The sequence below is a fragment of the Vidua macroura genome, chromosome 27, assembly GCF_024509145.1.
Source record: "Vidua macroura isolate BioBank_ID:100142 chromosome 27, ASM2450914v1, whole genome shotgun sequence".
Taxonomy (NCBI): domain Eukaryota; kingdom Metazoa; phylum Chordata; class Aves; order Passeriformes; family Viduidae; genus Vidua; species Vidua macroura.
Window position 1 is genome coordinate 2,796,104 of NC_071597.1, and position 27,613 is coordinate 2,823,716.

General features: G+C 61.0%; 3 protein-coding genes across 6 annotated transcripts; 1 reads left to right on the top strand and 2 right to left on the bottom strand.

The window, feature by feature from the left end:
- Positions 1-300: 300 nt before the first annotated feature.
- Positions 301-2,235, top strand: PRR15L (proline rich 15 like). 2 transcript variants are annotated; one of them, XM_054000286.1, is made up of 2 exons: positions 301-447; positions 1,383-2,235. In XM_054000286.1, exon 2 carries the CDS (start codon positions 1,384-1,386, stop codon positions 1,681-1,683), a length of 300 nt encoding a protein of 99 aa, XP_053856261.1. In that variant the 5' UTR covers positions 301-447; position 1,383; the 3' UTR covers positions 1,684-2,235. The 2 variants fall into 2 exon arrangements, with proteins under 2 accessions (XP_053856261.1, XP_053856260.1); XM_054000285.1 differs by lacking the exon at positions 301-447 and adding an exon at positions 500-553.
- A 1,152-nt stretch (positions 2,236-3,387) lies between these two features.
- Positions 3,388-8,881, bottom strand: PNPO (pyridoxamine 5'-phosphate oxidase). The gene is made up of 7 exons (XM_054000284.1): positions 8,805-8,881; positions 6,674-6,798; positions 5,951-6,050; positions 5,332-5,385; positions 4,777-4,905; positions 4,269-4,339; positions 3,388-4,178 (listed from the first exon to the last, which is right to left on the bottom strand). Exons 1-7 carry the CDS (start codon positions 8,847-8,849, stop codon positions 4,013-4,015), a joined length of 690 nt encoding a protein of 229 aa, XP_053856259.1. The 5' UTR covers positions 8,850-8,881; the 3' UTR covers positions 3,388-4,012.
- A 1,746-nt stretch (positions 8,882-10,627) lies between these two features.
- SP2 (Sp2 transcription factor) lies at positions 10,628-26,952 on the bottom strand. Of its 3 annotated transcripts, none has more exons than XR_008440737.1 (7): positions 24,104-24,244; positions 19,556-20,533; positions 18,668-18,968; positions 16,395-16,569; positions 15,430-15,623; positions 13,001-13,256; positions 12,720-12,747 (listed from the first exon to the last, which is right to left on the bottom strand). XR_008440737.1 is itself a non-coding variant. In XM_053999977.1 (7 exons), exons 2-7 carry the CDS (start codon positions 24,164-24,166, stop codon positions 13,156-13,158), a joined length of 1,812 nt encoding a protein of 603 aa, XP_053855952.1. In that variant the 5' UTR covers positions 24,167-24,179; positions 26,892-26,952; the 3' UTR covers positions 12,729-13,155. The 3 variants fall into 3 exon arrangements, 2 of the variants coding, with proteins under 2 accessions (XP_053855953.1, XP_053855952.1); XM_053999977.1 differs by adding an exon at positions 26,892-26,952 and having other exon boundaries at positions 12,729-13,256; positions 24,104-24,179; XM_053999978.1 differs by lacking the exons at positions 12,720-12,747; positions 13,001-13,256 and adding an exon at positions 10,628-10,743.
- Between the last annotated feature and the right edge of the window lie 661 nt (positions 26,953-27,613).

Consider the following 27,613-nt stretch of genomic DNA (forward strand, 5'->3'; position numbering starts at 1 on the left):
TGCCCTGAGCGCTGCCACAGCCAGCTCGCCATGGTGACGGCCACCCAGAGTCACCCAGGGCCACCTGGGGCCACCCAGAGCCACACAGAGTCACCGAGAGCCATCCAGAGTCACCCAGGGTCACCTGGGGCCACCCAGAGTCACCCATGGTCACCGAGAGCCACCCAGGGCCACCCAGAGCCCCCCAGTCACCCAGGGCCACCTGGGGCCACCCAAGGCCACCCAGAGCCACCCAGTCACCCAGGGCCACCGAGAGTCACCGAGAGCCACCCAGGGCCACCCAGAGCCAGCCGGGGCCACTCAGGGCCACTCAGGGCCACCCTCCCGGGGCTGGCACCGCTCCCTGTCATGAATATTCAGCCGTGCCTGGCCCGGCCCCGCTGTTTGCTCCGGCAGGAGGGGTTTGGGAGCGGGTTCACCTTGACGGGAACACCGGGACAGCGGCAGGTGAACGGCACCTGCCCGCGCTGCCCCCCCGGGACACCCCGGGACACCCCGGGACACCCCCGGGACACCCCGGGACCCCCGGGACCCCCGGAGGCGGCAGGAGCAGGTACCGGGGTGCCGTGTCCGTGCTGGGGATGGTTTGTGGGACCCCCGGGGACACTCCGGGGACACGGCCGGGGATGCTCCCGCCTGGCTCTGGCACGGGCAAGGGGCGTTGGGGACACAGGGGCCACCAGCGGGGTGGCGGCCGCAGTGTCCGTGCCCTTGTCCCCACGTCGCAGAGGGACACGGGGGTTTTATCCCCCAAGCGATGCCCGAGGCGACATCGGGGAGGGATCGCTGGTGGCCGAGCGCCACGGGGACACGGATGGGGACAGGGACGGGGACGCCGGGCTGCGCTGGACGCCGGGACCGGGCCCTGGGAATCCCCTCCGTGCCCGCGGCCGGGGACGCGCCGGGCTCGGGAGCCGCCTTCCCTCGGTTCCTGCCCCGGGGCCACGCTCGGCTCCGGAGCCTTCCCAGAACCTTCCCCGGCCCCTGCAGCGCTGCCGCCCGGCCCCAGCGGGGTCAGGCGAGCCCCGAGCCCGGGGTGGGGCAGGTGGGGACCCCCCGGCAGCGCCCCCGGCACCTCCCCGGTGCCACCTGCGCCCCAGTTCCTGTTCCTGTTTGCTCACCGCGCTCCCTCCCCGCCTGCCCGGCCGCTACACGTGGCTGGTAAAGGCAGCTCCCGGCGCTGCCAGCGGCCTTTTCCCGGCTCTTCTCCGCAATTCCCGAGCCGCGGAACACCCGCCCCGTCCCGCTGCTCCCGGGGGATCCCGCCACGAGCATCCCACGGGAAGGAAGCGCCGCATCCCTCATGCAGCTGCGGGAGCGCAGCCCCGGGGAGGGCGGAGGGAGCTCCGGGAGGGAGCACGACCCCCGAAATCCCGTTCCAGGATGGCCGACGGGCACGGCTGGTGGAAGCTGACGTTCCTGCGGAAGCGGCAGGCAGCGCCCACGGTGCTGTACGAGAGCCCCGACGGGCAGGCGGCGCCGGGCGGGGACGGCGCGGAGGGGACGGGCCCGGAGGGGACACCCGGCTTCGCCGCCCGCCTGGAGAAGATCGTGGACAAGAGCACCAAGGGCAAACACGTCAAGGTCTCGCACTCCGGGCGCTTCAAGGAGAAGAAGAAAGTGAGGGCGACGCTGGCCGAGCATCCCAACCTGTGCGGGGCCGGCGAGCGCGAGGAGAAGTGACCCGGGCTCGTTGTCGCCCGCCGGGGACGCCGATCCGCGGGGCCGCCGGAGCGGGGAGGCCTCCGGATGGAATTTATCTGTGGGATAATCCGTGACCTGCAGGACTGACCCCGGGGCACAGCGGGGCTGGCGCTCCCCGTCCCTCCCGCTGCCCAGCGCGGACTGGTTCGTACTGGGACGAGGACACTCCCCCCGTGGCCCGCCTGGCTCTGCTCCAATCCCATTCTCAATCCCATTCCCATTCCCAATCCCCTCCTCCCGGCACTTTTTGGGGCCGAGCCCCGCTCGTGTCCCCGTCCCGAGGGGCTGCAGAGCCGCCCATGCCGCGTCCTTGCCGAGTCCCCCCCGGGAGGGGATGCGACACTTCCCTGTCCCGAGGGACCCCGCGGGACCGATCCCCCCGCGGGGACCGCGCAGCGCTCCCGGGAGGAGCCGCCGTTCCCCCGGGAATCGCTCCCCGCTGCTGGAAGCGGGGACCCCGCCCCGCCATGCTGGAAGCGCTCCCGCCTGCTGCTAATTAACTGCGGTTAATAAACCGAGCCTGGGAGCGGACACAGCTCCGGGAGAGCTCCGCTGGATCCCTGGATCCAGCCTGGGAGGGTGGGAAGGCTCCGGATCGCCGCGGGACGCGGGTGGGAGCGGGGCGTGCCGGGGAATCCCTGACCCGGTGAAGGACGAGGAAGCAGAGGCGGATCCGGGAGAGCTCCGCGGATCCCGAAACCTGGCATGGAAGGCCGGGAAGGCTCTGGATTCCTCTGGGATCTCTCCGGGAGCCATCCCGGGGAATCCCTAACCTCGAGGAAAAAAGGGGACACGCGGGACGTGGAAGCAGAGGCGGCTCCAGGGATTTCCTGCGGATCCCGGGATCCATCCTGGCAGGTCTGGATCCCTCTGGAACCGCGCTGGGAGCGCGGCCATCCCGGGAACATCCCTGACCCCCTGGAAAAGGGGACACGCGGGGCCGGCTGGAGCCCGGCGAGCCCTGCCAGCTCCCGGATCCCGCGGAGAAAGGGACGATCCGCGATCCCGGGATCCGCGACCCCGCGACCCCGGCTCCGCAGGGCGCGGCTGTTCCCCAGCTCCGCCCGAAGCCGGAGGGTGCCAGGAGCCCGAGCCCAGCCCCGGTTTCCCGGCACGGGGCCGGTGCCAGCTCCTCCCGGGGCCGGTGCCAGCTCCCCCCGGGGCCGGTGCCAGCTCCTCCCGGTCCCGCCCTCGGCTCTGTTTGCTCGCAGCCCGTCCCTTGTCGCGCTGGGATCCCGGATCGTGTCCCGGCGGCACCGGGAGGGGAGCGGAGCCCCTCGCTCCTTTCGCCCCCCGCCCCCGGGATTTGGGACAAGTCTGTGCCCCTTCCTGCGACATCACCCTGTCCCCTCGTGTCCTTGCCAAGGGACGGGCACAGCCGGGAGGGTCCAGAGCCACTCCGGGGGTTGTGACAGTGGCACAAAGGGGGCCACAGCCCCGTGGGCACCGTCCCGGCATGCCAGGGCTGCCCTGTCACCTCCCAGGATGGGAACTCCCAGGACAGGGTGCCCTTGGCACGATCCCGCTCCGGGACAGCAAACACGGAACCGGGGCGCGTTCCTGGGGTTGGTTTCACCCAGGGCCGGGTCCAGGGCCGGGATTCGCGGCAGCTCCGAGCTCCGGCTGTCCCGGGAGAGCCCGGCCCTGCCTGGCTAAACATTAACCCGGTATTAACCCAGAGCCTCCACAGAAATCCCGGTTTATTTTTTCCCAGGCGGCTGGAGGAGGGGACAGGGTGAGGGCCGGGGTCTCACGGCCCTGGGACAGCGGCGACGCGATTTAAGTTAATTAAACAACAGCAGTAATGAACTGGGAATTGAGCACATTCCACGATTCCAGTTAAAACGTGGAGAGAGAGGGGTGGCAGTGGCTGGACAGGGACAGCGCCAGGGACAGGGGGTCACTGGGGTCACAGCCGGACCCTGCACGATCATTAACACGATTAATTAACCACCAGGAGCGGCTGCAGATGGATTTGGGGACACATCGAGGTGAGGCCAGCTCCGGACCAATTCCCCAGTGCACAGCGAGGGACAGGGACAGGGCAGAGACAGGGACAGGGAGGGGGGTTACAGCTGGACCCTGCACGATCATTAACACGATTAATTAACCACCAGGAGCGGCTGCAGACGGATTTGGGGACACACCGGGGTGAGGGCAGCTCCGGCCCCGTTCCGCAGCACACAGCGAGGGACAGGGCGGGGCGGCCGCGACACCTGGGGACATTCCGGAGCGGCCGCGACACGTGGGGACATTCCGGAGCGGCCGCGACACCTGGGGCCGTTCCGGAGCGGGAGCAGCGGCGGGCTCAGGGCGAGAGGCGCTCGTAGACCCAGTCGCCGTGGCCCCGGTGGGTCATGGCCCCGAGCGGCGCCGCGGGGTCCCGCAGGCGCCGGAACACGATCCGGTCGTGCAGCCGGTTCGATTGGCCCTGCCAGAACTCCACCACCTCCGGCTCCACGAGGTACGCGCCCCTGCAAGGGTCACCCGGGCTCGGGAGGGGGCTCTGGGGGGCTCAGGGGGGCTCAGGGGGGCTCTGGGGGGCTCAGCCCCCCCGTGCTCACCAGTAGTCCGGCCTGGGCACTGCCCTGTCCCGGTAGAGCTCCTCCAGCTCCGCGTTCTTCTTCCGCAGGTACTGCGGGGCGGGAGGGGAACGGGGCCGTGAGGGGATCCCAGAGGGAACGGGGATCCCACGGCCGATCCCAAAGGGAAAGGGGCAGCGAGGGGATCCCACGGCCGATCCCAAAGGGAAAGGGGCAGTGAGGAGATCCCAGAGGGAACAGGGATTCCACGGCCGATCCCAAATGGAAAGGGGCAGCGAGGGGATCCCACGGCTGATCCCAAAGGGAAAGGGGCAGTGAGGAGATCCCAGAGGGAACAGGGATTCCACGGCCGATCCCAAATGGAAAGGGGCAGCGAGGGGATCCCACGGCTGATCCCAAAGGGAAAGGGGCAGTGAGGAGATCCCAGAGGGAACAGGGATCCCATGGCCGATCCCAAAGGGAAAGGGGCAGCGAGGGGATCCCACGGCCGATCCCAAAGGGCACGGGGCCCGATCCCGACCCCGCTCACCTCGCGGTCGGGGATGACGGAGCTCTGCCTGCTGACCAGAGCCCCGATCTGGCTCCCCCTGGGCCGGGACTGGAAATAGCGATCGGATTCCTCCTCGGGCAGGCGCCGCACCGAGCCCTCGACCCGCACCTGTGGGGCAGCACCGAGCCCTGAACCCGCACCGAGCCCTGAACCCGCACCTGTGGGGCAGCACCGAGCCCTAAACCCGCACCGAGCCCTGAACCCGCACCTGTGGGGCAGCACCGAGCCCCGAACCCGCACCGAGCCCTGAACCCGCACCTGTGGGGCAGCACCGAGCCCTAAACCCGCACCTGTGGGGCAGCACCGAGCCCTAAACCCGCACTGAGCCCTGAACCCGCACCTGGGCCAGCACAGCTCCAAAGGTGCCCCCGAGCACAGAACTGCCCCATTCCCTGATTTTCCACCCAAAAACCGCAGCCACCCCCACCCTGCCTCAGCCCAGCGCCCACCTGGGGGTGACCCCAGCCCCAAATCCCCCCCCAGGGGTGACCCCAGCCCCAAATCCCAGGCCCAGGGCCGCGGGACCCCCCTCACCTGCCGGCAGAGCGGCTCCCAGTAGAAGACGAGGGAGGCGAAGGGATTGGAGTCCTGGCGGGAAGAGGAGGGAGCTGCCCAATCCCGGAATTCCAGATTTATCCCAAAATTCCTCCTCCCCAGCCCTCAGCAGCTCCAGGAATTTGGGATTTATCAGGATTTATCGGGATTTATTAGGATTTATTGGGATTTATGTGATTTATCGGGATTTCTGGTGTTCCCCAACCCTCACCAGCTCCAGGATTTATCAGGATTTATCAGGATTTATCGGGATTTATCGGGACTTATTGGGATTTATCAGGATTTCCCAGATTTCAGGGTGATTTTGGGTGTTACCGGGTGTTTTTGGGCTCCCCAGCCCTCACCAGCTCCAGGATTTTCCAGGATTTATCAGGATTTTCCAGGATTTATCGGGACTTATCAGGATTTCCCAGGATTTATCGGGATTTTTCAGGATTTATCAGGATTTTTCAGGATTTATCGGGATTTTTCAGGATTTATCAGGATTTATCAGGATTTATCGGGATTTATCAGGATTTATCGGGATTTATCAGGATTTCCCAGGATTTCAGGGTGATTTTGGGTGTTCCCGGGTGTTTTTGGGCTCCCCAGCCCTCACCAGCTCCCGGCCCTTCCTGCTCTCGTAGTTGCTGAAGAAGCGCAGCCCGTCCGGCCCGAGGCCCTTCAGCAGCACCATGCGGGCCGAGGGCCGCCCGTCCCTGCGGGGACAGCGCGGGTCAGCCCAGAGTGTCACCTGTGTCACCTGTGTCACCTGTGTCACCTCAGTGTCACCTCAGTGTCACCCCTTCAGCAGCACCATGCGGGCCGAGGGCCGCCCGTCCCTGCGGGGACAGCGCGGGTCAGCCCGAGTGTCACCTGTGTCACCTCAGTGTCACCTGTGTCACCTGTGTCACCTCAGTGTCACCCGTTTCACCTCAGTGTCACCTGTGTCACCTGTGTCACCTGTGCCACCTCAGTGTCACCTCAGTGTCACCTGTGTCACCTCAGTGTCACCCGTTTCACCTCAGTGTCACCTCAGTGTCACCTGTGTCACCCCTTCAGCAGCACCATGCAGGCTGAGGGCCACCTGTCCCTGCGGGGACAGTGTGGGGTCAGGCCCTGTGTCACCTCAGTGTCACCTCAGTGTCACCCGTGTCACCTGTGTCACCTCAGTGTCACCTCAGTGTCACCTGTGTCACCCTCTGAGTGTTACCTCTGTCACCCCCTGTGCCCCCCTGTGCCCCGGTGTTCCCGGTGTCCCCCCCCGTGTCCCCCCCGTGTCCCCCCCCGTGTCCCCCCCGTGTCCCCGCTGTCCCCGCTGTCCCCGCTGTCCCCGTGTCACCTGCCGCAGGTGGCCAGGCACATGGCGTTGGGCTCGGCGATGCCGGGGCACTGCAGCGCCTCCTGCAGCCACGCCTGGAGCTGCGCCAGCGGCTCCAGCGACACCAGGTGACACTCCTCGAACGCCTGGGGACACCGGGACACCGGGCAGGGGTCAGGGACACCGGGGGGGGTCAGGGGACACCGGGGGACACTCCTCGAACGCCTGGGGACACCGGGCGGGGGTCAGGGACACCGGGGGGGGTCAGGGGACACCGGGGGACACTCCTCGAACGCCTGGGGACACCGGGCGGGGGTCAGGGACACCGGGGGGGGTCAGGGGACACCGGGGGACACTCCTCGAACGCCTGGGGACACCGGGCGGGGGTCAGGGACACCGGCGGGGGTCAGGGGACACCGGGGAGGGGTCAGGGACACCGGGCGGGGGTCAGTGGACACCGGGTGGGGGGGTTGGGGACACCGGGCGGGGGTTGGGGACACCGGGGGACACTCCTCGAACGCCTGGGGACACCGGGCAGGGGTCAGGGACACCGGGGAGGGGTCAGGGGACACCGGGGGACACTGCTGAACGCCTGGGGACACCGGGACACCGGGCAGGGGTCAGGGACACCGGGCGGGGGTCAGGGGACACCGGGCAGGGGTCAGGGACACCGGGGGACACTGCTCGAACGCCTGGGGACACCGGGCGGGGGTCAGGGACACCGGGGAGGGGTTGGGGACACCGGGGGACACTCCTCGAACTCCTGGGGACACCGGGGAGGGGTCAGGGGACACCGGGCAGGGGTCAGGGGGACACTGCTCGAACGCCTGGGGACACCGGGACACCGGGTGGGGGTCAGGGGACATCGGGGGGGTTTGGGGACACCGGGGGACACTGCTCGAATGCCTGGGGACACCGGGGGGGGGGGGGTCAGGGACACCGGGGAGGGGTTGGGGACACTGGGCAGGGGTCAGGGACACCGGGCAGGGGTTGGGGACACCAGGGGACACTGCTCGAACGCCTGGGGACAGCGGGCAGGGGTGAGGGGACACCGCGTGACACTCCTGGAATGCCTGGGGACACGGGGACACCCGGGGGGCGTTTGGGGACACGCGGGGGGGGCACACGGCGCTCGAGGGCACGGCCAGCGCAGGGGACAGAGCGGGGACAGCACTGGGGGACAGCGAGGGGAAGGTGGGGACACCCCAGGGCCTGGGGACACTCTGGGGGGGTCACCCTGGCTGGGGGTGTCACCAAGCCTTGGGGACACTCTGGGGAGGGGTCACTCTGCCTGGGAGCTGTCCCCAAGCCTTGTCCCCCCCGGTCCCACCGCGCTGTCCCCCCGTGCCAGGTGTCCCCCAGGCCCCCCCGGTCCCACCGCGCTGTCCCCCCACTGTCCCGGTGTCCCGGTGTCACCTCGCTGTCCCCCCAATGTCCCGGTGTCCCGGTGTCACCTCGCTGTCCCCCCGATGTCCCGTTATCCCCCCGCTGTTCCCGTGTCCCCCCGCTGTCCCCTTGTCCCCTCTCTGTCCCCGTTATCCCCTCACTGTCCCGCTGTCCCCTCGCTGTCCCCTCTCTGTCCCGCTGTCCCGTTATCCCCCCACTGTCCCGCTGTCCCGCTGTCCCCGTTATCCCCTCTCTGTCCCGCTGTCCCGTTATCCCCCCACTGTCCCGCTGTCCCGCTGTCCCCGTTATCCCCTCTCTGTCCCGCTGTCCCGCTGTCCCCTCACTGTCCCGCTGTCCCGGTGTCCCCCCGCTGTCCCCCGCTGTCCCCTCTCTGTCCCCCCGCTGTCCCCTCTCTGTCCCCCCGCTGTCCCCTCTCTGTCCCCCCGCTGTCCCCCCGCTGTCACCTCGCTGTCCCCTCTCTGTCCCGCTGTCCCGTTATCCCCTCACTGTCCCGTTATCCCCTCACTGTCCCGCTGTCCCGTTATCCCCTCACTGTCCCGTTATCCCCTCACTGTCCCGCTGTCCCCCGCTGTCCCCTCTCTGTCCCCCCGCTGTCCCCCGCTGTCCCCTCTCTGTCCCCCCGCTGTCCCCCGCTGTCACCTCGCTGTCCCCCCGCTGTCCCGCTGTCCCGTTATCCCCTCTCTGTCCCGCTGTCCCCTCACTGTCCTGCTGTCCCGCTGTCCCCCCGCTGTCCCCTCTCTGTCACCTCGCTGTCCCCCCGGTATCTCTTCCTCAGCCGCTCCAGCTCCATCGCGGCCTCGCGGAGCCCAGCACCGCGCCGGGGGCGTGGCTAAACACGGACACGCCCCTCCCCGTCCGACACAGCCAATAGGAAGCGGCACAGCGCGCGCGCCGCCGGAGGAGCTGGCGGCCCATTGGAGGAGGAGGAAGGGGCGGGGACAAGAGACCCGGAAGTAGTGGCAGGGTATGGAGAGGCACGCGCGGCTCTTAAAGGGGCCGCGACCTCGGGAGGGGACACGGGGACACTCGGGGACATTCGGGGACACTCGGGGACATTCGGGGACACACGGGGACACTCGGGGACACACGGGGGATGGGATCTCTGGGGATGGGTGGGGGGGATCGTGATGAGGGACAGGGGCTGGGAAATGTGGGGACAGCGATTTGGGGACATTGGGATATTTGGGATGCTGTGACAAGGGACAGGGACACGGGGACAGGGATTTGGGGACAGGGATGTGGATATGGCATGTCTGGGGTGTTGTGACAAGGGACAGGGAGATTTCGGGACAGGGATTTGGGGACAGGGATGTGGGGACAGGGATCTGGGGACAGGGATTTGGGGACATGGGGACGGTGGGAGGGGACGTTTGGGACAGGTGGTGACAAGGGACAGGATATGGGAGAGGTGGGGACAGGGATTTGGGGACAGGGATTTGGGGACAGGGATGTGGGGACAGCGATTTGGGGATAGGAATTTGGGGATAGGAATTTGGGGACAGGGATTTGGGGACACGGATTTGGGGACAGGGATGTGGGGACAGGGATTTGGGGATAGGAATTTGGGGACAGGGATTTGGGGACAGGGATTTGGGGATAGCAATTTGGGGACAGGGATTTGGGGACAGGGTTTGGGGATAGGAATTTGGGGACAGGGATGTGGGGACAGGGATTTGGGGATAGGAATTTGGGGACAGGGATTTGGGGACAGGGATTTGGGGATAGGAATTTGGGGACAGGGATTTGGGGACAGGGTTTGGGGATAGGAATTTGGGGACAGGGATGTGGGGACAGGGATTTGGGGACAGGGATTTGGGGATAGCAATTTGGGGACAGGGATTTGGGGACAGGGATTTGGGGACAGGGTTTGGGGACAGGGTTTGGGGATAGGAATTTGGGGACAGAGATTTGGGGACAGGGGTTTGGGGACAGGGATTTGGGGATAGCAATTTGGGGATAGCAATTTGGGGACAGGGATTTGGGGACAGGGATTTGGGGATAGGAATTTGGGGATAGGGATTTGGGGACAGGGGTTTGGGGATAGGAATTTGGGGATAGGAATTTGGGGATAGGGATGTGGGGACAGGGGTTTGGGGATAGGAATTTGGGGATAGGAATTTGGGGATAGGGATGTGGGGACAGGGGTTTGGGGATAGCAATTTGGGGATAGCAATTTGGGGACAGGAATTTGGGGACAGGGTTTGGGGACAGGGTTTGGGGATAGGAATTTGGGGACAGGGATTTGGGGACAGAGATTTGGGGACAGGGGTTTGGGGACAGGGGTTTGGGGACACTGAGCACAGGGATGTGGATATGGGATATTTGGGACGCTGTGACAAGGGACAGGAATTTGGGGACACGAGGACGGGGAGATTTTGGGGACAAACCCCCACTCCTGACCCAGCAGCTCGCGGAGAGGGGGGAGCAAATTTCCTGCAAAAATTCCTCAATTTTCCATCAATTCCTCCAAATCCCACCAGTTCCTCAATTTTCCCGCCACATCCACAAAATTCCCAGGAAAATTAAAAATAAAAAAAAAAGAGGGAAAAGGAGCCTGGAATTGCCTCTGGTGACTGAATTTATTTAGCAAGGAAAAGCTCCCGGCGGCCTCCGGGTAGAGCTCAGAAAACTGGGAACAAATCCATCACATAATCCAGGGAAACGCCCTCAGCCGGGCACAACAGCTACAAAATAAAGTGGATTTTGTTTAATTTAAAAGCTCCAAAGCAATATAATCTATGATACAATGTACACTGTACACGGAGGGGATGCACACGTGGGGGAAAAGGGGGAAAAAAGGGAAAAAAAGGGGGAAAAAAGGGGGGGAAAGGAAAAAAAAGGGGTGGGGAAGGAAAAAAGGGGGAAAGAAAAAAAGGGGGAAAAAGGAAAAAAAAGGGGAACAAGAAAAAAAAGGGAAACAAGAAAAAAAGGGAGAAAAAAAAAAGGGAAACAAGAAAAAAAGGGAGAAAAAAGAAAAAAAAGGGGGAAAAAAGGGGGGAAAAGAAAAAAAAAGGAAAAAAGAATAAAAAGGGAAAAATAGAAAAAAAGGGGGGGGAAAGGGCGGGAAGAAAAAAGGAGAAAAAATAAAAAAAGGGGAAAAAAGGGGAAAGAAGGAAAAAAAAAGGAAAAGAAAAAAAAAGGGGGTAAGGGAAAAAAGAATAAAAAGGGGAAAAATAGAAAAAAAGGGGGGAAAAGGCGGGGAAAGAAAAATGGGGGAAAAATTAAAAAGGGAAAAAAAGGGGAAAGAAGAAAAAAAGGGGAAAAGAAAAAAAAAGGGGAGGGAAGAGGAAAAAACAAAAAAAGGTGGGAAAAAGAAAAAAAGGGAGAAAAAGATAAAAAGGGGAAAAAATAGGGGAAAAAAGGGGGAAATAGGAAAAAAGGGGGAAGATAGGAAAAAAAGGGGAAAATAGGAAAAAAAGGGGGGAAATAGGAAAAAAAAAGGGGAAAATAGGAAAAAAAGGGGGGAAATAGAAAAAAAGGGGGAAAATAGGAAAAAAAGGGGAAAATAAAAAAAAAGGGGAAAATAAAAAAAAAGGGGGAGAAAAAAAAAAAAAGAAAGGATGGAGTCCCAAAATTGCAAATAAAATTTAAAAAAAGGGGAAATGCCAACGTTGCTCGGAAATAAAAATTGGGAGAGAGGAATTGCCCATTTGGGGGGGTGGAAATTGAGTTTTGGGAGAGAAATGAGGGGATTAAATAGATTAAAAAAGCACTCATGATGCACGGGGGGGGGTCTGGGGAGGGGAGTGTAAGGCAACGATTCCATAGAAAAAAAGGGATTTTTCCAAAGGGGTCATAGAGATATTTATAGCTATTTATAGACTTTAAATATAAAGTAGGAATGTGCTCTGGGGCCTCCGAGGGGCCCCGCTCCTGCCCCAGCTCCTGGGGGGCTCTGGGGGGGCTGGGGCACCCCATAAATCTGTGGGGTCACAGGGGGGAGCTGGGGTACCCCATAAATCTGTGGGGTCACGGGGGGGGCTCGGGGCACCCCATAAATCTGTGGGGTCACAGGGGGGGCTCGGGGCACCCCATAAATCTGTGGGGTCACAGGGGAGGGTCTGGGGCACCCCCTGAACCCCTGGGGTCACCCCCTAAACCTGTGGGGTCACAGGGGGGGCTCGGGGCACCCCATAAATCTGTGGGGTCACGGGGGGGGGGCTGGGGGCACCCCATAAATCTGTGGGGTCACAGGGGAGGGTCTGGGGCACCCCATGAACCCCTGGGGTCACCCCCTAAACCTGTGGGGGTCACAGGGTCACCCCCTAAACCTGTGGGGTCACAGGGAGGGTCTGGGGCACCCCATAAATCTGTGGGGTCACAGGGGGGCTCAGGGTCACCCCCTGAACCTCTGGGGTCACAGGGTCACCCCCTAAACCTGTGGGCTCACAGGGAGGGTCTGGGGCACCCCATAAATCTGGGGGAGGCTCTGGGTGACCCCACAAGCCTTTGGGGTCACAGGGGGGGGGCTTTGGGTCACGGGGGGGGGCTCAGGGGCAAACCCTAAATCTGTGGGGTCACAGGGAGGGTCTGGGGCACCCCATGAGTCTGGGGGGGCCTCTGGGTCACCCCCTGAGCCTGTGGAGTCACAGGGGGGGTCTGGGGGGGTCTGGGTCACAGGGAAGGCTCTAGGGCCCCCCATTAATCTGGGGGGTCACGGGGGGGGGGCTCTGGGTCACCCCCTGAGCCTGTGGGGTCTGGGGGGGGCTCTGGGTCACAGGGAAGGCTTTGGGGCACCCCCTAAATCTGTGGGGTCACAGGGGGGGCTCTGGGTCACAGGGAAGGCTCTGGGGCACCCCCTGAGCCTGTGGGGTCACAGGGAAGGCTTTGGGGCACCCCCTAAATCTGTGGGGTCACAGGGGGGGCTCTGGGTCACAGGGAAGGCTCTGGGGCACCCCCTGAGCCTGTGGGGTCTGGGGGGGCTCTGGGTCACCCCCAAACCTGCGGGCTCCCAGGGACACCGCCCCCCAGCCCGATTTTCGGGGTGCTCAGCGCGGTCGGGGGCCGGGGCCGTCCCCGGGGGTCCCTCCCCGGAGCGCTGCGGCCGGCCCCGGATCCGGGGCTCGGCGTTTTTGGGGTGGGGGCTCTGGCAGAGCCTACAAGTTCTTGGTGACCAGGTGGGTTTTGTAGTGCTTGGTCAGGTGGTCGGAGCGCATGAAGCGTTTCTGGCACTGCGCGCACTCGAAGCGTTTGTCACCTGCGGGGAGAGGGGACGCTCAGCGGTGGCACCTGCGGCCACCCCAGGTGACAGCCAGGAGATGGGAGGGAGGTGGTGGCACCTCCAGGGTTTGTCCCCATTAACCCCTGTCACCAGAGATCCCCCCCAAAATCCTCCAGTGCCCCCCAGAACCTGCCCAGATCATCCCTGTGGCTACCAAGGGGGTGGTGGCACCTCCAGGACACGTCCCCTTGATGTCCCCAACCCCTTCCCATGGCACCTCTGTCACCAGAGATCCCCCCCAAAATCCTCCAGTGCCCCCCAGAACCCAGGGAGAACCTGCCCAGATCATCCCTGTGGCTACCAAGGGGGTGGTGGCACCTCCAGGACACGTCCCCTTGATGTCCCCAACCCCTTCCCATGGCACCTCTGTCACCAGAGATCCCCCCAAAATCCTCCAGTGCCCCCCAGAACCTGCCCAGATCATCCCTGTGGATCCTGGGGTGGTGGCACCTCCAGGACACGTCCCCTTGATGTCCCCAGCCCCTTCCCATGGCACCTCTGTCACCAGAGATCCCCCCCAAAATCCTCCAGTGCCCCCCAGAACCCAGGGAGAACCTGCCCAGATCATCCCAGCCCTCCCCTGTGGCTCCCGGGGTGATGGTGACACCTGGGGGTCCTGCTGGGACCCGTTTGGGGGTTCTGTCCTGGGAATGGGAATGTCCAGGGATATCCCAGCCCCGTCTGGGGGTTCTGTCCTGGGAATGGGGAATCTCCAGGGATATCCCAGCCCAGTTTAGGGGTTCTGCCATGGGAATGGGAATCTCCAGGGATATCCCAGCCCAGTTTAGGGGTTCTGTCCTGGGAATGGGGAATCTCCAGGGATATCCCAGCCCAGTTTAGGGGTTCTGTCCTGGGAATGGGGAATCTCCAGGGATATCCCAGCCCAGTTTAGGGGTTCTGTCCTGGGAATGGGGAATCTCCAGGGATATCCCAGCCCAGTTTAGGGGTTCTGCCGTGGGAATGGGGGCCCTCAGGGGATGCAGACCTGTTTGGGGAGGCTGCCCTGTGAACAAGGGATATCCTGGGATATCCCAGCCCCATTTGGAGGCTCTGCCCTGGGAATGGGGGATATCCCAGCCCAGTCTGGGGGAGGTTCCTTGGGAACGAGGGACATCCCGGGATATCCCAGCCCTGTGTGGGGAGGTTCCTTGGGAACGAGGGACATCCCGGGATATCCCAGCCCTGTGTGGGGGTTCTGCTCTGTGAACGAGGGACATCCTGGGATATCCCAGCCCTGTCTGGGTGAGGCTCCTTGGGAATGAGGGACATCCCGGGATATCCCGGCCCTGTGTGGGGAGGTTCCTTGGGAACAGGGGACATCCTGGGGTATCCCAGCCCTGTGTGAGTGAGGCTCCTTGGGAACGAGGGATATCCTGGGATATCCCAGCCCCATTTGGGGGTTCTGCTCTGTGAACGAGGGACATCCTGGGATATCCCAGCCCTGTGTGGGGAGGTTCCTTGGGAACAGGGGACATCCCGGGGTATCCCAGCCCTGTGTGGGTGAGGCTCCTTGGGAATGAGGGATATCCTGGGATATCCCAGCCCTGTGTCGGGAGGTTCCTTGGGAACAGGGGACATCCTGGGGTATCCCAGCCCAGTCTGGGGGAGTTTCCTTGGGAACGAGGGATATCCCAGGATATCCCAGCCCTGTGTGGGGGTTCTGCTCTGTGAACGAGGGACATCCTGGGATATCCCAGCCCAGTCTGGGGGAGGTTCCTTGGGAACAGGGGATATCCCGGGATATCCCAGCCCCATGTGGAGGCTCTGCCCTGGGAATGGGGGATATCCCAGCCCAGTCTGGGGGAGGTTCCTTGGGAACGAGGGACATCCTGGGGTATCCCAGCCCTGTGTGGGGAGGTTCCTTGGGAACAGGGGACATCCTGGGGTATCCCAGCCCTGTCTGGGGGTTCTGCTCTGTGAACAAGGGACATCCTGGGATATCCCAGCCCTGTGTGGGGAGATTCCTTGGGAACCAGGGACATCCTGGGGTATCCCAGCCCAGTCTGGGGGAGTTTCCTTGGGAACGAGGGATATCCCAGGATATCCCAGCCCTGTGTGGGGGTTCTGCTCTGTGAATGAGGGACATCCTGGGGTATCCCAGCCCTGTGTGGGGCGGTTCCCCGGGCTCGGGCCCCTCGGGGGCGCAGACCTGTGTGGGTGCGCGCGTGCCGCTGCAGCTCGTCGGAGCGCGTGAAGCGCTTGCCGCAGAACACCCAGTTGCACACGAAGGGCCGCTCGCCCGTGTGCAGCCGCACGTGCGCCCGCAGCAGCGACGTCTTGCGGAACGTCCGCCCGCACTCGGGGATGTGGCAGATGTGCTTCTTCTTCCCGGGATCGCCCGGCCTGCGGGGAGAGGCGGGGTCAGCCCGGGACAGGCGGATCCGGAGGGAGGAACCGCTCCCGGGACAGGCAGATCCAGAAGGAGGAACAGCTCCCGGGACAGGGGGATCCGGAGGGAGGAACCGCTCTGGGTTAGCCCGGGACAGGCGGATCCGGAGGGAGGAACCGCTCCCAGGACAGGGGGATCCGGAGGGAGGAACCGCTCCCGGGACAGGGGGATCCGGAGGGAGGAACCGCTCCCGGGACAGGGGGATCCGGAGGGAGGAACCGCTCCCGGGACAGGGGGATCCGGAGGGAGGAACAGCTCCCGGGACAGGCAGATCCAGAAGGAGGAACAGCTCCCGGGACATGCGGATCCAGAGGGAGGGAGGAACAGCTCTGGGTTAGCCCAGGACAGGGGGACCTGGAGGGAGGAACCGCTCTGATTTAGCCCGGGAGAGGCGAATCCGGAGGGATGAGCCGCTCCGGGTTATTCCAGGAGAGGCAGATCCAGAGGGATAAACCGCTCTGGGTTACTCTGGGAGAGGCAGATCCAAGCGAGCCGCTCCGGGTTATTCCAGGAGAGGCGGATCCCAGCAGGATGAGCCGCTCCGGGTTATTCCAGGAGAGGCGGATCCAGAGGGATGAGCCACTCCCGGGAGAGGCGGATCCCAGCGGGATGAGCCGCTCCGGGTAATTCCAGGAGAGGCGGATCCGGAGGGATGAACCACTCTGAGCCACTCCCGGGAGAGGCGGATCCCAGCGGGATGAGCCCTTCCCACTTCCCGAACCCACCGCTTGTCGCCGTCCTTGCAGTTGGGGCAGGTGCAGGCCATCCTCCTCCTCTTCTCGCCCGGCTGGATGTCCCCGGATAACGCCTGCTCCATCTGCAGCTGGATCTGGGTGGGGCTCAGCCCGCTGATGGTCACGTTGTTGCCGGACACGTTCTGCACCGTCAGCTGCTGCTGGCCTGGGGAGGGAAGAGGGGCAGTCAGGACCCATCCACGCTCCTTCCACCGGGCCCTCGGGAGCAGGGAATACCCCGAATTTATCCCCGCATGCAGCACAGCCCCCTTTGCCACGTGCCTCTCCCGGTAAGTCCCTTTTTTCTGAATATACTGTGCGGTTTTTCAAAGTTTTCGAAAAAGTTTTCGACCCTTTTAGGGGGGCGGGGAAAAAAAGGCTCAAAAAGAGGAAACAAAAAAGAAACTTTGAAAAAACGTGCAATATATTGAGCAAAAAAACGGGACTTACCCCAGCAGCCTAAGGGCCGCTCCAGGCTCGGGCGTCCCTGGCAGCCGTGGCAGGGGCTGGAAAGAAGAAGACGGGGTCAGCATCAGCAAGCGGGGTCGGGATTGGGATTGGGATTGGGATTGGGATTGCTGCTCCCAGGGCAGCAGCAGCAGCAGGGGGAGGAGGAGGAGGAGGGGAAGAACAAGTGGGGTTTGGCAGCGGAGGAGCAGAGGCAGCAGGGAGGGAGGGAGAGCAGGCGGAGCGAGGGATCCGGCGGCAGGGAAGCGCGAAGCCGAGGGATGGGAATGTCCTGGCTGAGGCCTGGCTCAGCTCGTCACACCCGTGGGCAGCAGGTCCTACCGGTCCCCTCCACGTTCATTGGAATATCTAATTAAATTCAATCCCCCCCCACACTCTCCACAAAAGGCAGTCCTGGGAGAACAGCGGAGCGGGAAACCGCGCCGGGGTTGGGATTTCTGCCGAGGAGGAGCAGAGGCCAGAAACCACGGCAGGCAGCAGGGGTGGCTTTATCTCCCATAAAACGTGATAAAACTCCCTGCAGACACAGCTCCCTCCCCTCGGCTCCCTGGGAAGGGTTTGCCCGTGGAATGGGGACAGGGCGGCTGCAGGGACGCGACGCTCCCGGCACCGGGAGCAGCGGGGCCGTGTCCGGCGGGTCTGGGGCTCGGGAAGATCCCTGGAGTGAGGGGTTCACTCCTGGAATGGTGATCCCTGGGATGTGGAGCTGGACAAATGGAGCTGGGTGTGCGAATGTGCCTCTCCTGGGCTTGGGAGCTTGGGAGAGCTCCTCGATCCCAGGGGTGCAGAGGTTCCAGGAGATGGGGACCTGGAATGGGATCCAAGGGAGATGTTCCAGGGGATGGGGATCTGGAATGGGATCCAAGGGAGATGTTCCAGGGGATGGGGATCTGGAATGGGATCTGGAATGGGATCTGGAATGGTTTTCAAGGGAGATGTTCCAGCCCCGGGAAAGGGATCTGGAATGAGATCCAAGGGAGATGTTCCAGCCCTGGAATGGGATCTGGAATGGGATCCAAGGGAGATGTTCCAGCCCTGGAATGGGATCTGGAATGGGATCCAAGGGAGATGTTCCAGCCCTGGAATGGGATCTGGAATGGGATCCAAGGGAGATGTTCCAGCCCTGGAATGGGATCTGGAATGGGATTCAAGGGAGATGTTCCAGCCCTGGAATGGGATCTGGAATGGGATCCAAGGGAGATGTTCCAGCCCCAGGAAACCTCGGGTGCTTCCTGCAGCTTGGCACGGCCAGTTTGGGCAGGCAGCCATCGCTGTCACCCACAGCTCTCCAGGATGTGCTTGGAATCACCCAAAGGACACTTTGGGAAACGCTCCTGGCTTGCAGAAGGTGCTGACACTGCAGAGCCCCTGGGGGCCAAGAGGGATCTGATCTGATCCAGGGACATCCCATCCTTGGGAGGCTCAGGGAGCTGCTCACTGTCCCTGTCCTCCCTCAGGAGCATGAGGGATCTGATTTAATCTGATCTGATCCAGGGGGGATTCCATTCCACACTCCCATCCTTGGGAAGCTCAGGGAGCTGCCCACTGCCCATGCACCACTCAGGAGCACGAGGGATCTGATTTGATCTGATCTGATCTGATCCAGGGGTGATTCCATTCCCCATCCCCATCCTCGGGAGGCTCAGGGAGCTGCCCACTGTCCCCCTCAGGAGCACGAGGGATCTGATTTAATCAGACCCACTCGATCCAGGGGTGATTCCATTCCCCCTCCTGGGGAAGCTCGGTGATCCCCCCGCGCAGCCCCGTCCCCAATTCGCGCCGGCGGCGCCGCCCACCTCCGCTGTTGGTGATGGTGACAGGGACGCCCTGCACCTGCACGCCGTTGATGCTGATGGTCTGCATGGCCTGGGCAGCCGCTGCCAGCTGCGCCGCGCTCAGGCTCAGGATGCCCCCGGCCGGGGCGATCTTGGGCAGCGGCCGCTCCTTGCGCGGGGCCGGCTTGCGGCCGGGGCCGGCCCCGGGGCTGCGCGGCACGGGGCTGCCGCACGACGTCCCCGACGGCGGCACCATGGGGATGGACGAGGCCTCGTGGAGCACCACGGTCTGCAGCTCGCCGGAGGGGGTCTTGAAGTAGACCTGGAGGGGAGGAGGGAAGAGGAGCGGGATTTGGCGGGGATGGGGCGGGCCCGCGCAGCTCGGGAACGGTGGAGTGGTTTGGGTTGGTGGGATTTTGGAGGTTGTTTTGTTTTAACTTCGTTCTGCTGGAGGAGGGTGGTCCAAGCTGGGCTTGGACGCTTCCAGGGATGGGGAAGCCACAGCTTGTCTGGGAAATGCATCCCAGCGCCTCCCCACCCTCACTGGGAAGTAAATCTGGACCTCTGTGGGACCCCTGGAGAAAGGAGAAAGCTCCTGGATGTTGCCCAAGGCAACACAAAGACACCAACCCCTCTCCCACCTCCCCTCGTGTCCCAGGAGCTCCCAGCAGGATGGCTCATCCCAACCCCAGCTGCGGCACCGGGGAGCTTTCAGTGACACTGAAAAAGCAGCTGGAGCTCCTGAATCCCTGCAGAGGGCATGGCTGCACCCCCAGCCCCCAGAGAATCCACTCAGCAACGCCTGAAGCACCCTCCAAACCGGGAATATCTCACAAAACCCTCCAGCTCCTAAATCCCGGGGGAGGACCAGAGGGCAGCAAGAGGGAGAAGACTCCAAGGAGGCCTTACCTGGGTGGGGGTGGGCTCGGCCGCCTGGATCTGGAAGTTCTGGGAGGATTTCTGGGGCACGGTGGGCAGCGTGGCCGAGGCCGCCTGCACCACGCGCAGCGCCTGCTGCGGGATCTGCACCACCTGCTGCTCCTGCTTGGGCTGCACCACCTGCACCTGCTGCACCACGGCCGGCTGCCCCGAGCCGGGGCTCTGCACGATCAGCAGGTTGTTGCCGGCCTGGATGATGTTCTCCGCCGTGGTCTCGATCAGCACCGTCTCCACCTGCTCGGCCACGGCCACGGCGGCGGGCTGGGCTGGGGACGTGGCCTTTTTCCGAGGTTTCTTGCCAGGTTTGGAAGGGCTGTCCGTGAGCAGCTGGGCCTGCCCGCCCGCCTCGGGGCTCACCAGGTTGTTGACGGGCAGGGTCAAGGTGACGTTGCCGCCCGCGGGCAGTTTGACCACGCCGCCCGCCGCCGGCGCCGCTTTCTGCGCCGGGGCCGGTTTGATGGGCACGGGTTTGTGCGAGGAAGAGGAGGGCGCGAGGATGGCCTGGCTGGTGCCCGGGATGATCTGGATCTGGTTAGGCTGCACCTGGATGGTCTGAGCCCCGCCAGGCTGCAGCTGCGGCACCGCCTGGTACTGGATGTTGGAGGAGGAAGAGGAGGAGGAGGAGGAGGAGGAGGACGAGGAGGAGGAGGAGGAGGAACGCGAGCCTTTATTGAGCACGGCCGCGTTCTGGATGGCGAAAACCAGCTGCCCCCCGGCGTAGGAGGCGCCCACCTGGGAGCCCTGGATCTGGAAGAGGTTCCCCTTGGAGGACAGGATGCCGATGCTGCCCTTGGCCGAGCCCAGGGGCAGCGGGGCGGGTTTGATGGGCACCAGTTTGCGAGGGGCGGGCTGGGCCGGCGCCGGCGGCGCCGCGGCGGCTTCCACGGCCGGGGGACCGATCTTGCTGCATGTGGCTGCCAGCAGCGCCAGGGGAGAGGGCTGCGAGTCCTGGGGAGAGAGGGCACTCAGTGCCAGGCACCTGCAGGAGGAGCTCTGCTGCTTTCATTTTTAAAAGCCTTTTTTTTATAGTTTTTTGGGTTTTTAAAAGCTTTTTTTTTATAGTTTTTTGGGGTTTTTTTTATTCTTTTGTTTGCTTTTTGGTTGGTTGGTTGGTTTTTTGGGGGGTTTTTTGGGGTTTTTTTTTTGGGGTTTTTTTTTGGTTGGTTTGGTTTGTTTTGTTTTGGGGGTTTTTTTGGGGTTTTTTTTTGTTTTTTTTTTAAGTTCTAAAGAGAAAAAATAGTAAGTTTTATTCAAACATCTAATATTTATAGAATTCCAGAAGCAACCGTGGATTGGAGGATGGAATCACCACCTCTCCAACCACACTGGTCCAAAGACCAATCCATCATTTCTCTCCACTAACAGAGAAATATGTAGGCTTTTTTTTTTTGTTTGGTGTTTTTTTGGTGTTTTTTGTTGTTGTTGTCCTTGTTTTGGGTTTTTTTTGTTTGGGTTTTTTTTAAGTTCTAAGGACAAAAAATAGTAAGTTTTATTCAAACATCTAATATTTATAGAATTCCAGAAGCAACCGTGGATTGGAGGATGGAATCACCACCTCTCCAACCACACTGGTCCAAAGACCAATCCATCATTTCTCTCCACCCACAGAGAAATATGTAAACTATTCTATTTACACATGAAATTGTGTAAAAACTCTGACTCTCAAACATGTAAACATTATCCAAAAGCTAAAGAAGCTTTATAACAACTTTGAAACTTTCCAAAAAAAACGACAAAAGAAAACTTAACACTTTTAAAAATCAAACCAGCAGAGCTCACGAGACAGCCCTGATTAAGGCAGCGCATTAATTACCCACACGTGGCGGAATTCCCCAATAAATGAGGCTGGAAATTTGGGATTGTCCAGCCCAACCTGGGGGACACTGAGGGCCACGTCCAGTCTTCCCTTAAACCCCCCCCAGGTGACTCCACCACCTTTCTGGGCAGCTCATCCCAATTCCCAACTTTTCTGTGAAGGAATTCCTCCCCATGTCCAGCACCCCGCTGCTTTCGGCAGTGGTGACACTTGAAATCCCATCCTTGTGTCCTCAAATCCTTTAAAATCCCATCCTTGTGTCCTCAAATCCTTTAAAATCCCAACCTTGTGTCCTCAAATCCTTTAAAATCCCATCCTTGTGTCCTCAAATCCTTTAAAATCCCGTCCTTGTGTCCTCAAATCCTTTAAAATCCCATCCTTGTATCCTTAAATCCTTTAAAATCCCATCCTTGTGCCTTAAAACCATCCTTAAAATCATGCTAAAGCTTAAATCCATCCTTAAAATCATCCTAAAGCTTAGGACTATCCTTAGAACCACTCTTAGAACCATCCTAAAGCTTAGAACCACTCTTAGAACCATCCTTAGAACATTCCTAAAGCTTAAATTCATCCTTAAAATCATGCTAAAGCTTAGAACCACCCTTAGAACCATCCTAAAGCTTAAATCCATCCTTAAAATAATCTTAAAGCTTAGAACCATGCTTAAAATCATCCTAAATATTAGAACCACCCTTAAAAACATCCTAAAGCTCAAATTCATCCTTAAAATCATCTTAGAACCATCTTAGAACAATCCTAAAGCTTAGAACCACGCTTAAAACCATCCTAAAGTTCAGAACCAGCCTTAGAACCATCCTAAAGCTTAAATCCATCCTTAAAATCATCCTAAAGCTTAGAACCACCCTTAGAACCATCCTAAAGCTTAAATCCATCCTTAGAACCATCCTAAAGCTTAGAACCATGCTTAAAATCATCCTAAATATTAGAACCACCCTTAAAAACATCCTAAAGCTCAATTTCATCCTTAAAATCATCTTAGAACCATCTTAGAACCATCCTAAAGCTTAGAACCACGCTTAAAACCATCCTAAAGTTTAGAACCAGCCTTAGAACCATCCTAAAGCTTAAATCCATCCTTAAAATCATCCTAAAGCTTAGAACCACTCTTAGAATCATCCTTAGAACATTCCTAAAGCTTAAATTCATCCTTAAAATCATCCTAAAGCTTAAATCCAGCCTTAAAATCATCCTAAAGCTTAGAACCACCCTTAGAACCATCCTAAAGCTTAAATCCATCCTTAGAACCATCCTAAAGCTTAGGACCATCCTTAAAATCATCCTAAATATTAGAACCATCCTTAAAATCATCCTAAAGCTTAGGACCATCCTTAGAACCATCCTAAAGTTCAGAACCAGCCTTAGAACCATCCTAAAGCTTAAATCCATCCTTAAAATCATCCTAAAGCTTAGGACCACCCTTAGAACCACCCTAAAGCTGTGGACACCCTGGAAACTTGGTGGGATTTGCCCTCGGAACACCACAGGCAGCTCAAACCCCAAAGCCACCCCGGGACATCACTGGGGACATCCGAGATCCGCAGGGAGGAGGAACAGCAGCGGGATCAGGACTGGGATGGAGCCCCCAGAGAGGCCCCAGGGGCTTGTCCTGCCCCCCTGGCTCCTCCTGAATCCCGGGAAAAGCCCTGAGGAGGCTCCAATAGATTGTCCAGCCCCCCTGAATCCCAGGAAAAGCCCTGAGTGGGCCCCAAGAGATTGTCCAGCCCCCCTGAATCCCAGGAAAAGCCCTGAGGAGGCTCCAAGGGCTTGTCCTGCCCCCCTGGCTCCTCCTGAATCCCGGGAAAAGCCCCGAGGGGGCTCCAGGGGCTTGTCCTGCCCTCCTGTCCTGCCCTCCTTTTTCCTGAATCCCGGGAAAAGCCCTGAGGAGGCTCCAGGGGCTTGTCCTGCCCCCCTAAATCCCAGGAAAAGCCCTGAGGAGGCTCCAGGGGCTTGTCCTGCCCCCCTGAATCCCAGGAAAAGCCCTGAGGAGGCTCCAAGGGCTTGTCCTGCCCCCCTGGCTCCTCCTGAATCCCGGGAAAAGCCCTGAGTGGGCTCCAGGGGCTTGTCCTGCCCCCCTGGCTCCTCCTGAATCCCGGGAAAAGCCCTGAGTGGGCTCCAGGGGCTTGTCCTGCCCCCCTGGCTCCTCCTGAATCCCGGGAAAAGCCCTGAGGGGGCTTCAAGAGATTGTCCTGCCCCCCTGAATCCCAGGAAAAGCCCTGAGGAGGCTCCAAGGGCTTGTCCTGCCCCCCTGGCTCCTCCTGAATCCCAGGAAAAGCCCTGAGGAGGCTCCAAGGGCTTGTCCTGCCTCCCTGGCTCCTCCTGAATCCCGGGAAAAGCCCCGAGGGGGCTCCAGGGGCTTATCCTGCCCCCCTGGCTCCTCCTGAATCCCGGGAAAAGCCCTGAGGGGGCTCCAGGGGCTTGTCCTGCCCTCCTGAATCCCAGGAAAAGCCCTGAGGTGGCTCCAGGGGCTTGTCCTGCCCTCCTGAATCCCGGGAAAAGCCCTGAGTGGGCTCCAATAGATTGTCCAGCCCCCCTGAATCCCAGGAAAAGCCCTGAGGAGGCTCCAGGGGCTTGTCCTGCCCTCCTGGCTACTCCTGAATCCCGGGAAAAGCCCTGAGAGGGCCCCAAGAGCTTGTCCTGCCCCCCTGCATCCCGGGAAAAGCCCGAGGAGGGGCTGGGCTCACCTGGGCGGCGGAGGCGGCGGGCTGCAGGTATTCACTGGGGCTGACGGCGGCAGTGGCAGCCATGCTGTCCCTCGAGCTGTGGGGACAGGGCAGGCAGGGATCAGCCCCTCGGGGAGCCCAGCCCCGGGTGATGATCCCAAGGGATTTGCCTGGGATCCCCCCCGGGGACGATCCCGCCGCGCCCTCCCCGCGGTTTGGGGCTTTGTTGGTTTCCCCGCCGCAATCCCAAGGAGCGTTCCCGGGCTCCCATCGTTTTTCTGAATTCCAGCACAGCCTTGGAGCAGCCCCCACCTCCCCCCCAAAACGGGCAGAGCCCAACTTTAAAGCAGGTGTGCCCCGAGAGCTGCAATCTCCCCAGATCCAACCAAAATCTTCCCATTCCCAGCCCCAAATCTCCACATTCCCAGCCAGAAATCTCTCCATTCCCAGCCCCAAATCTCCCCAGTTCCAGCCTGAAATATTCCCATTCCCAGCCTGAAATCTCCCCAGATCCAGCCCAAAATCTTCCCATTCCCAGTCCCAAATCTCCCCATTCTCAGCCTGAAATCTCCCCAGTTCCAACCCCAAATCTCCCCATTCTCAGCCTGAAATCTCCCTACTCCCAACCCCAAATCTTCCCATTCCCAGCCCCAAATCTTCCCATTCCCAGCCTGCAATCTTCCCATTCCCAGCCCCAAATCTTTTTGTTCTTCCAGGGATTTTCTGTGGCTGTTCCCTCCCTTCCATTGGAATTTAGGGCAGAGCTGAGGATCAACAGCCCCAGCTGCGAATCAGAGTGGGGCTGAGCTGGCCAGGGAGATCCCATTTTCCTGGAGAAATCCCATTTTCCCAGGAGAAATCCCATTTTTCCTAAAGAAATCCCATTTTCCCTAAAGAAATCCAAATGGGAGAGATCCCATTTTCCTGGGAGAGATCCTATTTTCCTGGAGAAATCCCATTTTCCCTGGAGAAACCTCCTTCTCCCTAAAGAAATCCCATTTCCCCAGGAGAAATCCCATTTTCCCAGAAAAGCAAATTGGGATATGAATGCAGGGAAGGCCGGTGGGATCTCCCCGTGTGATTCCCACTCGTGGTGAAGCAGAGCCCCCTAAATTTGGGAACCATCCCAAATCCCAGCAGGGCAATGAATCCCAAGGAAATGAATCCCATCAGGAAAAACAGCCCAAAATTCCATGGGGGAGATGAATCCCCTAAGGAAAAACAGCCCAAATCCCATCAGGGGAATGAATCCCATCAGGAAAAACAACCCAAATCCCATCAGAGGAATGAATCCCATCAAGGAAATTCAGGAACCATCCCAAATCCCATCAGGTAAGTTCAGGAATCATCCCAAATCCCATCAGGGAAATTCAGGAATCATCCCAAATCCCATCAGGGAAATTCAGGAACCATCCCAAATCCCACCAGGGGAATGAACCCCATTAAGGAAATTTGGGAACCATCCCAAATCCCATCAAGGAAATTCAGGAACCATCCCAAATCCCACCAGGGGAAACAATTCCACCAGGAAAAAGAGCCCGAATCCCATCAGGGAAATGAATCCTACCAGGGAAATTTGGGAACCATCCAAAATCCCACCAGAGAAATTAATCCCATAAGGAAACACAGCCCAAATCCCACCAGGGAAACGAATCTCATTAAGGAAATTTGGGAACCACCCCAAATCCCATCAGGGAAATTCGGGAACTGTCCTGAATCCTACCAGGGAAATGAATCCCAGGGAAATGAATCCCACCAAGGAAAAGAGCCCAGATCCCATCAGGGAAATGATTCCCATCAGGGAAATTCGGGAACCATCCAAATCCCATCAGGGAAATGAACCCCATCAAGGAAATTCGGGAACCATCCCAAATCCCACCAGGGAAATGAACCCCATCAAGGAAATTTGGGAACCATCCTGAACCCCATCAAGGAAATTCAGGAACTATCCCAAATCCCACCAGGGAAATTCAGGAACCATCCTGAATTCCATCAGAGAAATGAATCTCACCAGGGAAATTCGGGAACCATCCAAAATCCCATCAGGGAAATGAATCTCACCAGGGAAATTCGGGATCCACCCCGAACCCCATCAGGGAAATTCGGGAACCATCCCAAATCCCATCAGGGAAATGAATCCCATCAAGGAAATTTGGGAACTATCCTGAATCCCATCAGAGAAATTAATCCCACCAGGGAAAGTTGGGAACGACCCCGAACCCCATCAGGGAAATTCGGGAACCATCCGAATCCCATCAGGGAAATGAATCCCACCAGGGAAATTCGGGAACCATCCCGAATCCCGCACGGAAATTAAACAAACCCCCCGTGCCCGGATCCCCCAGCCCTGTGAACCCTCCCAAGAGCCCCGACCCCGACCCGAATCCTCCCCCAACTCCCCGCAGAATTCCTCCCCAAATCCCCCAAAACGCCCCAAAAACCGGCGCGGCCTCCCGCCCACCCCGAGCCGGCCGCACGTGAGGGGACCCCGGGCCCGCTGCCCCGGGAGCATCCCCGGGGACCCCCCCCGAGCCCCCCGGGGAGCCCCGGCGCTGCCCCCGCCACCCCCGGGCCGGGACGAGGCGGCGACCCCCGAGGGGCCCCCCCGGGCCTCCCCCAAACCTCCCCGGGCGGTCCCGGGGGAGGCGGGTCCCAAAGGCCGGGCCCGCCCCCGACCGGGCCCCGCTGCCGGAAGCGCCGCCCGCGCGCCGGGCGCTGCCGGACGGCGGCTCGGGGGAGGCCGCAGGCCGCTCCCCGCCCCGGCGGCCCCGCGGCGGCCGCGCCCCGGCCCCGCTCCCCCCGCACTGACCGGCCGGCGGCGGCGGCGGCTCCGACCCGCTCACGGCGCCATCTTCCTCCGCCGGGCACCGCCCTGCTACGCCCGCCCCCTGCGGGGGTTTAGGCCAATCGCCGCCCGGATGCTTTGCGAGATGGCCAATGGGCGGCGAGATGGGGGAGCGGCGGCCAATCAGCGGTGGGATGGAGGTTGATGGGCAGCTGCGCCGAGCAGTAAGGCTCGTGATGGAGGGATGGCTCCGCCAATGGGCGCGGAGCTCTGAGGTGATCGACGGCAGCGGAAAGCCAATAGAAGAGCAGAGCTCTGATTGACAGCGCAGCCAGCCAATGGACGCAAGCCCAGCCTGTGGCCATCCGCTGTTTGATTGACAGCCATCAAAGAGGGGCGGACTTCCTCCTGGGCGTGACCCGCCTTGTGATTGGTCACCAGATTTTGATCGACGGATCGAGGAAGCAATGGGAGGCGCGAGGCGCGCGAGCCGCGCCTGTGATTGGCGGAGGGGGAGCCCGGGCGGTTGAAGCCGGATGACGTCACGGGGTCCCCCGGCGGGTGGGGAGTCCCGGGGATCCCCCTCGCCCCCCACCCAGCAGCGGCTCCTCGGGGCGGGCAGGGCGGGGGTCCGGGGGGTCCCGGGGCCCGCGGAGAGGGAGGGGGTCCCTGCGGAATCGGGGGGGTCCCTGCGGAATCGGGGGGGTCCCTGCCGAACTTGGGGTTCCCCCCAGGCCTCAGGGGGA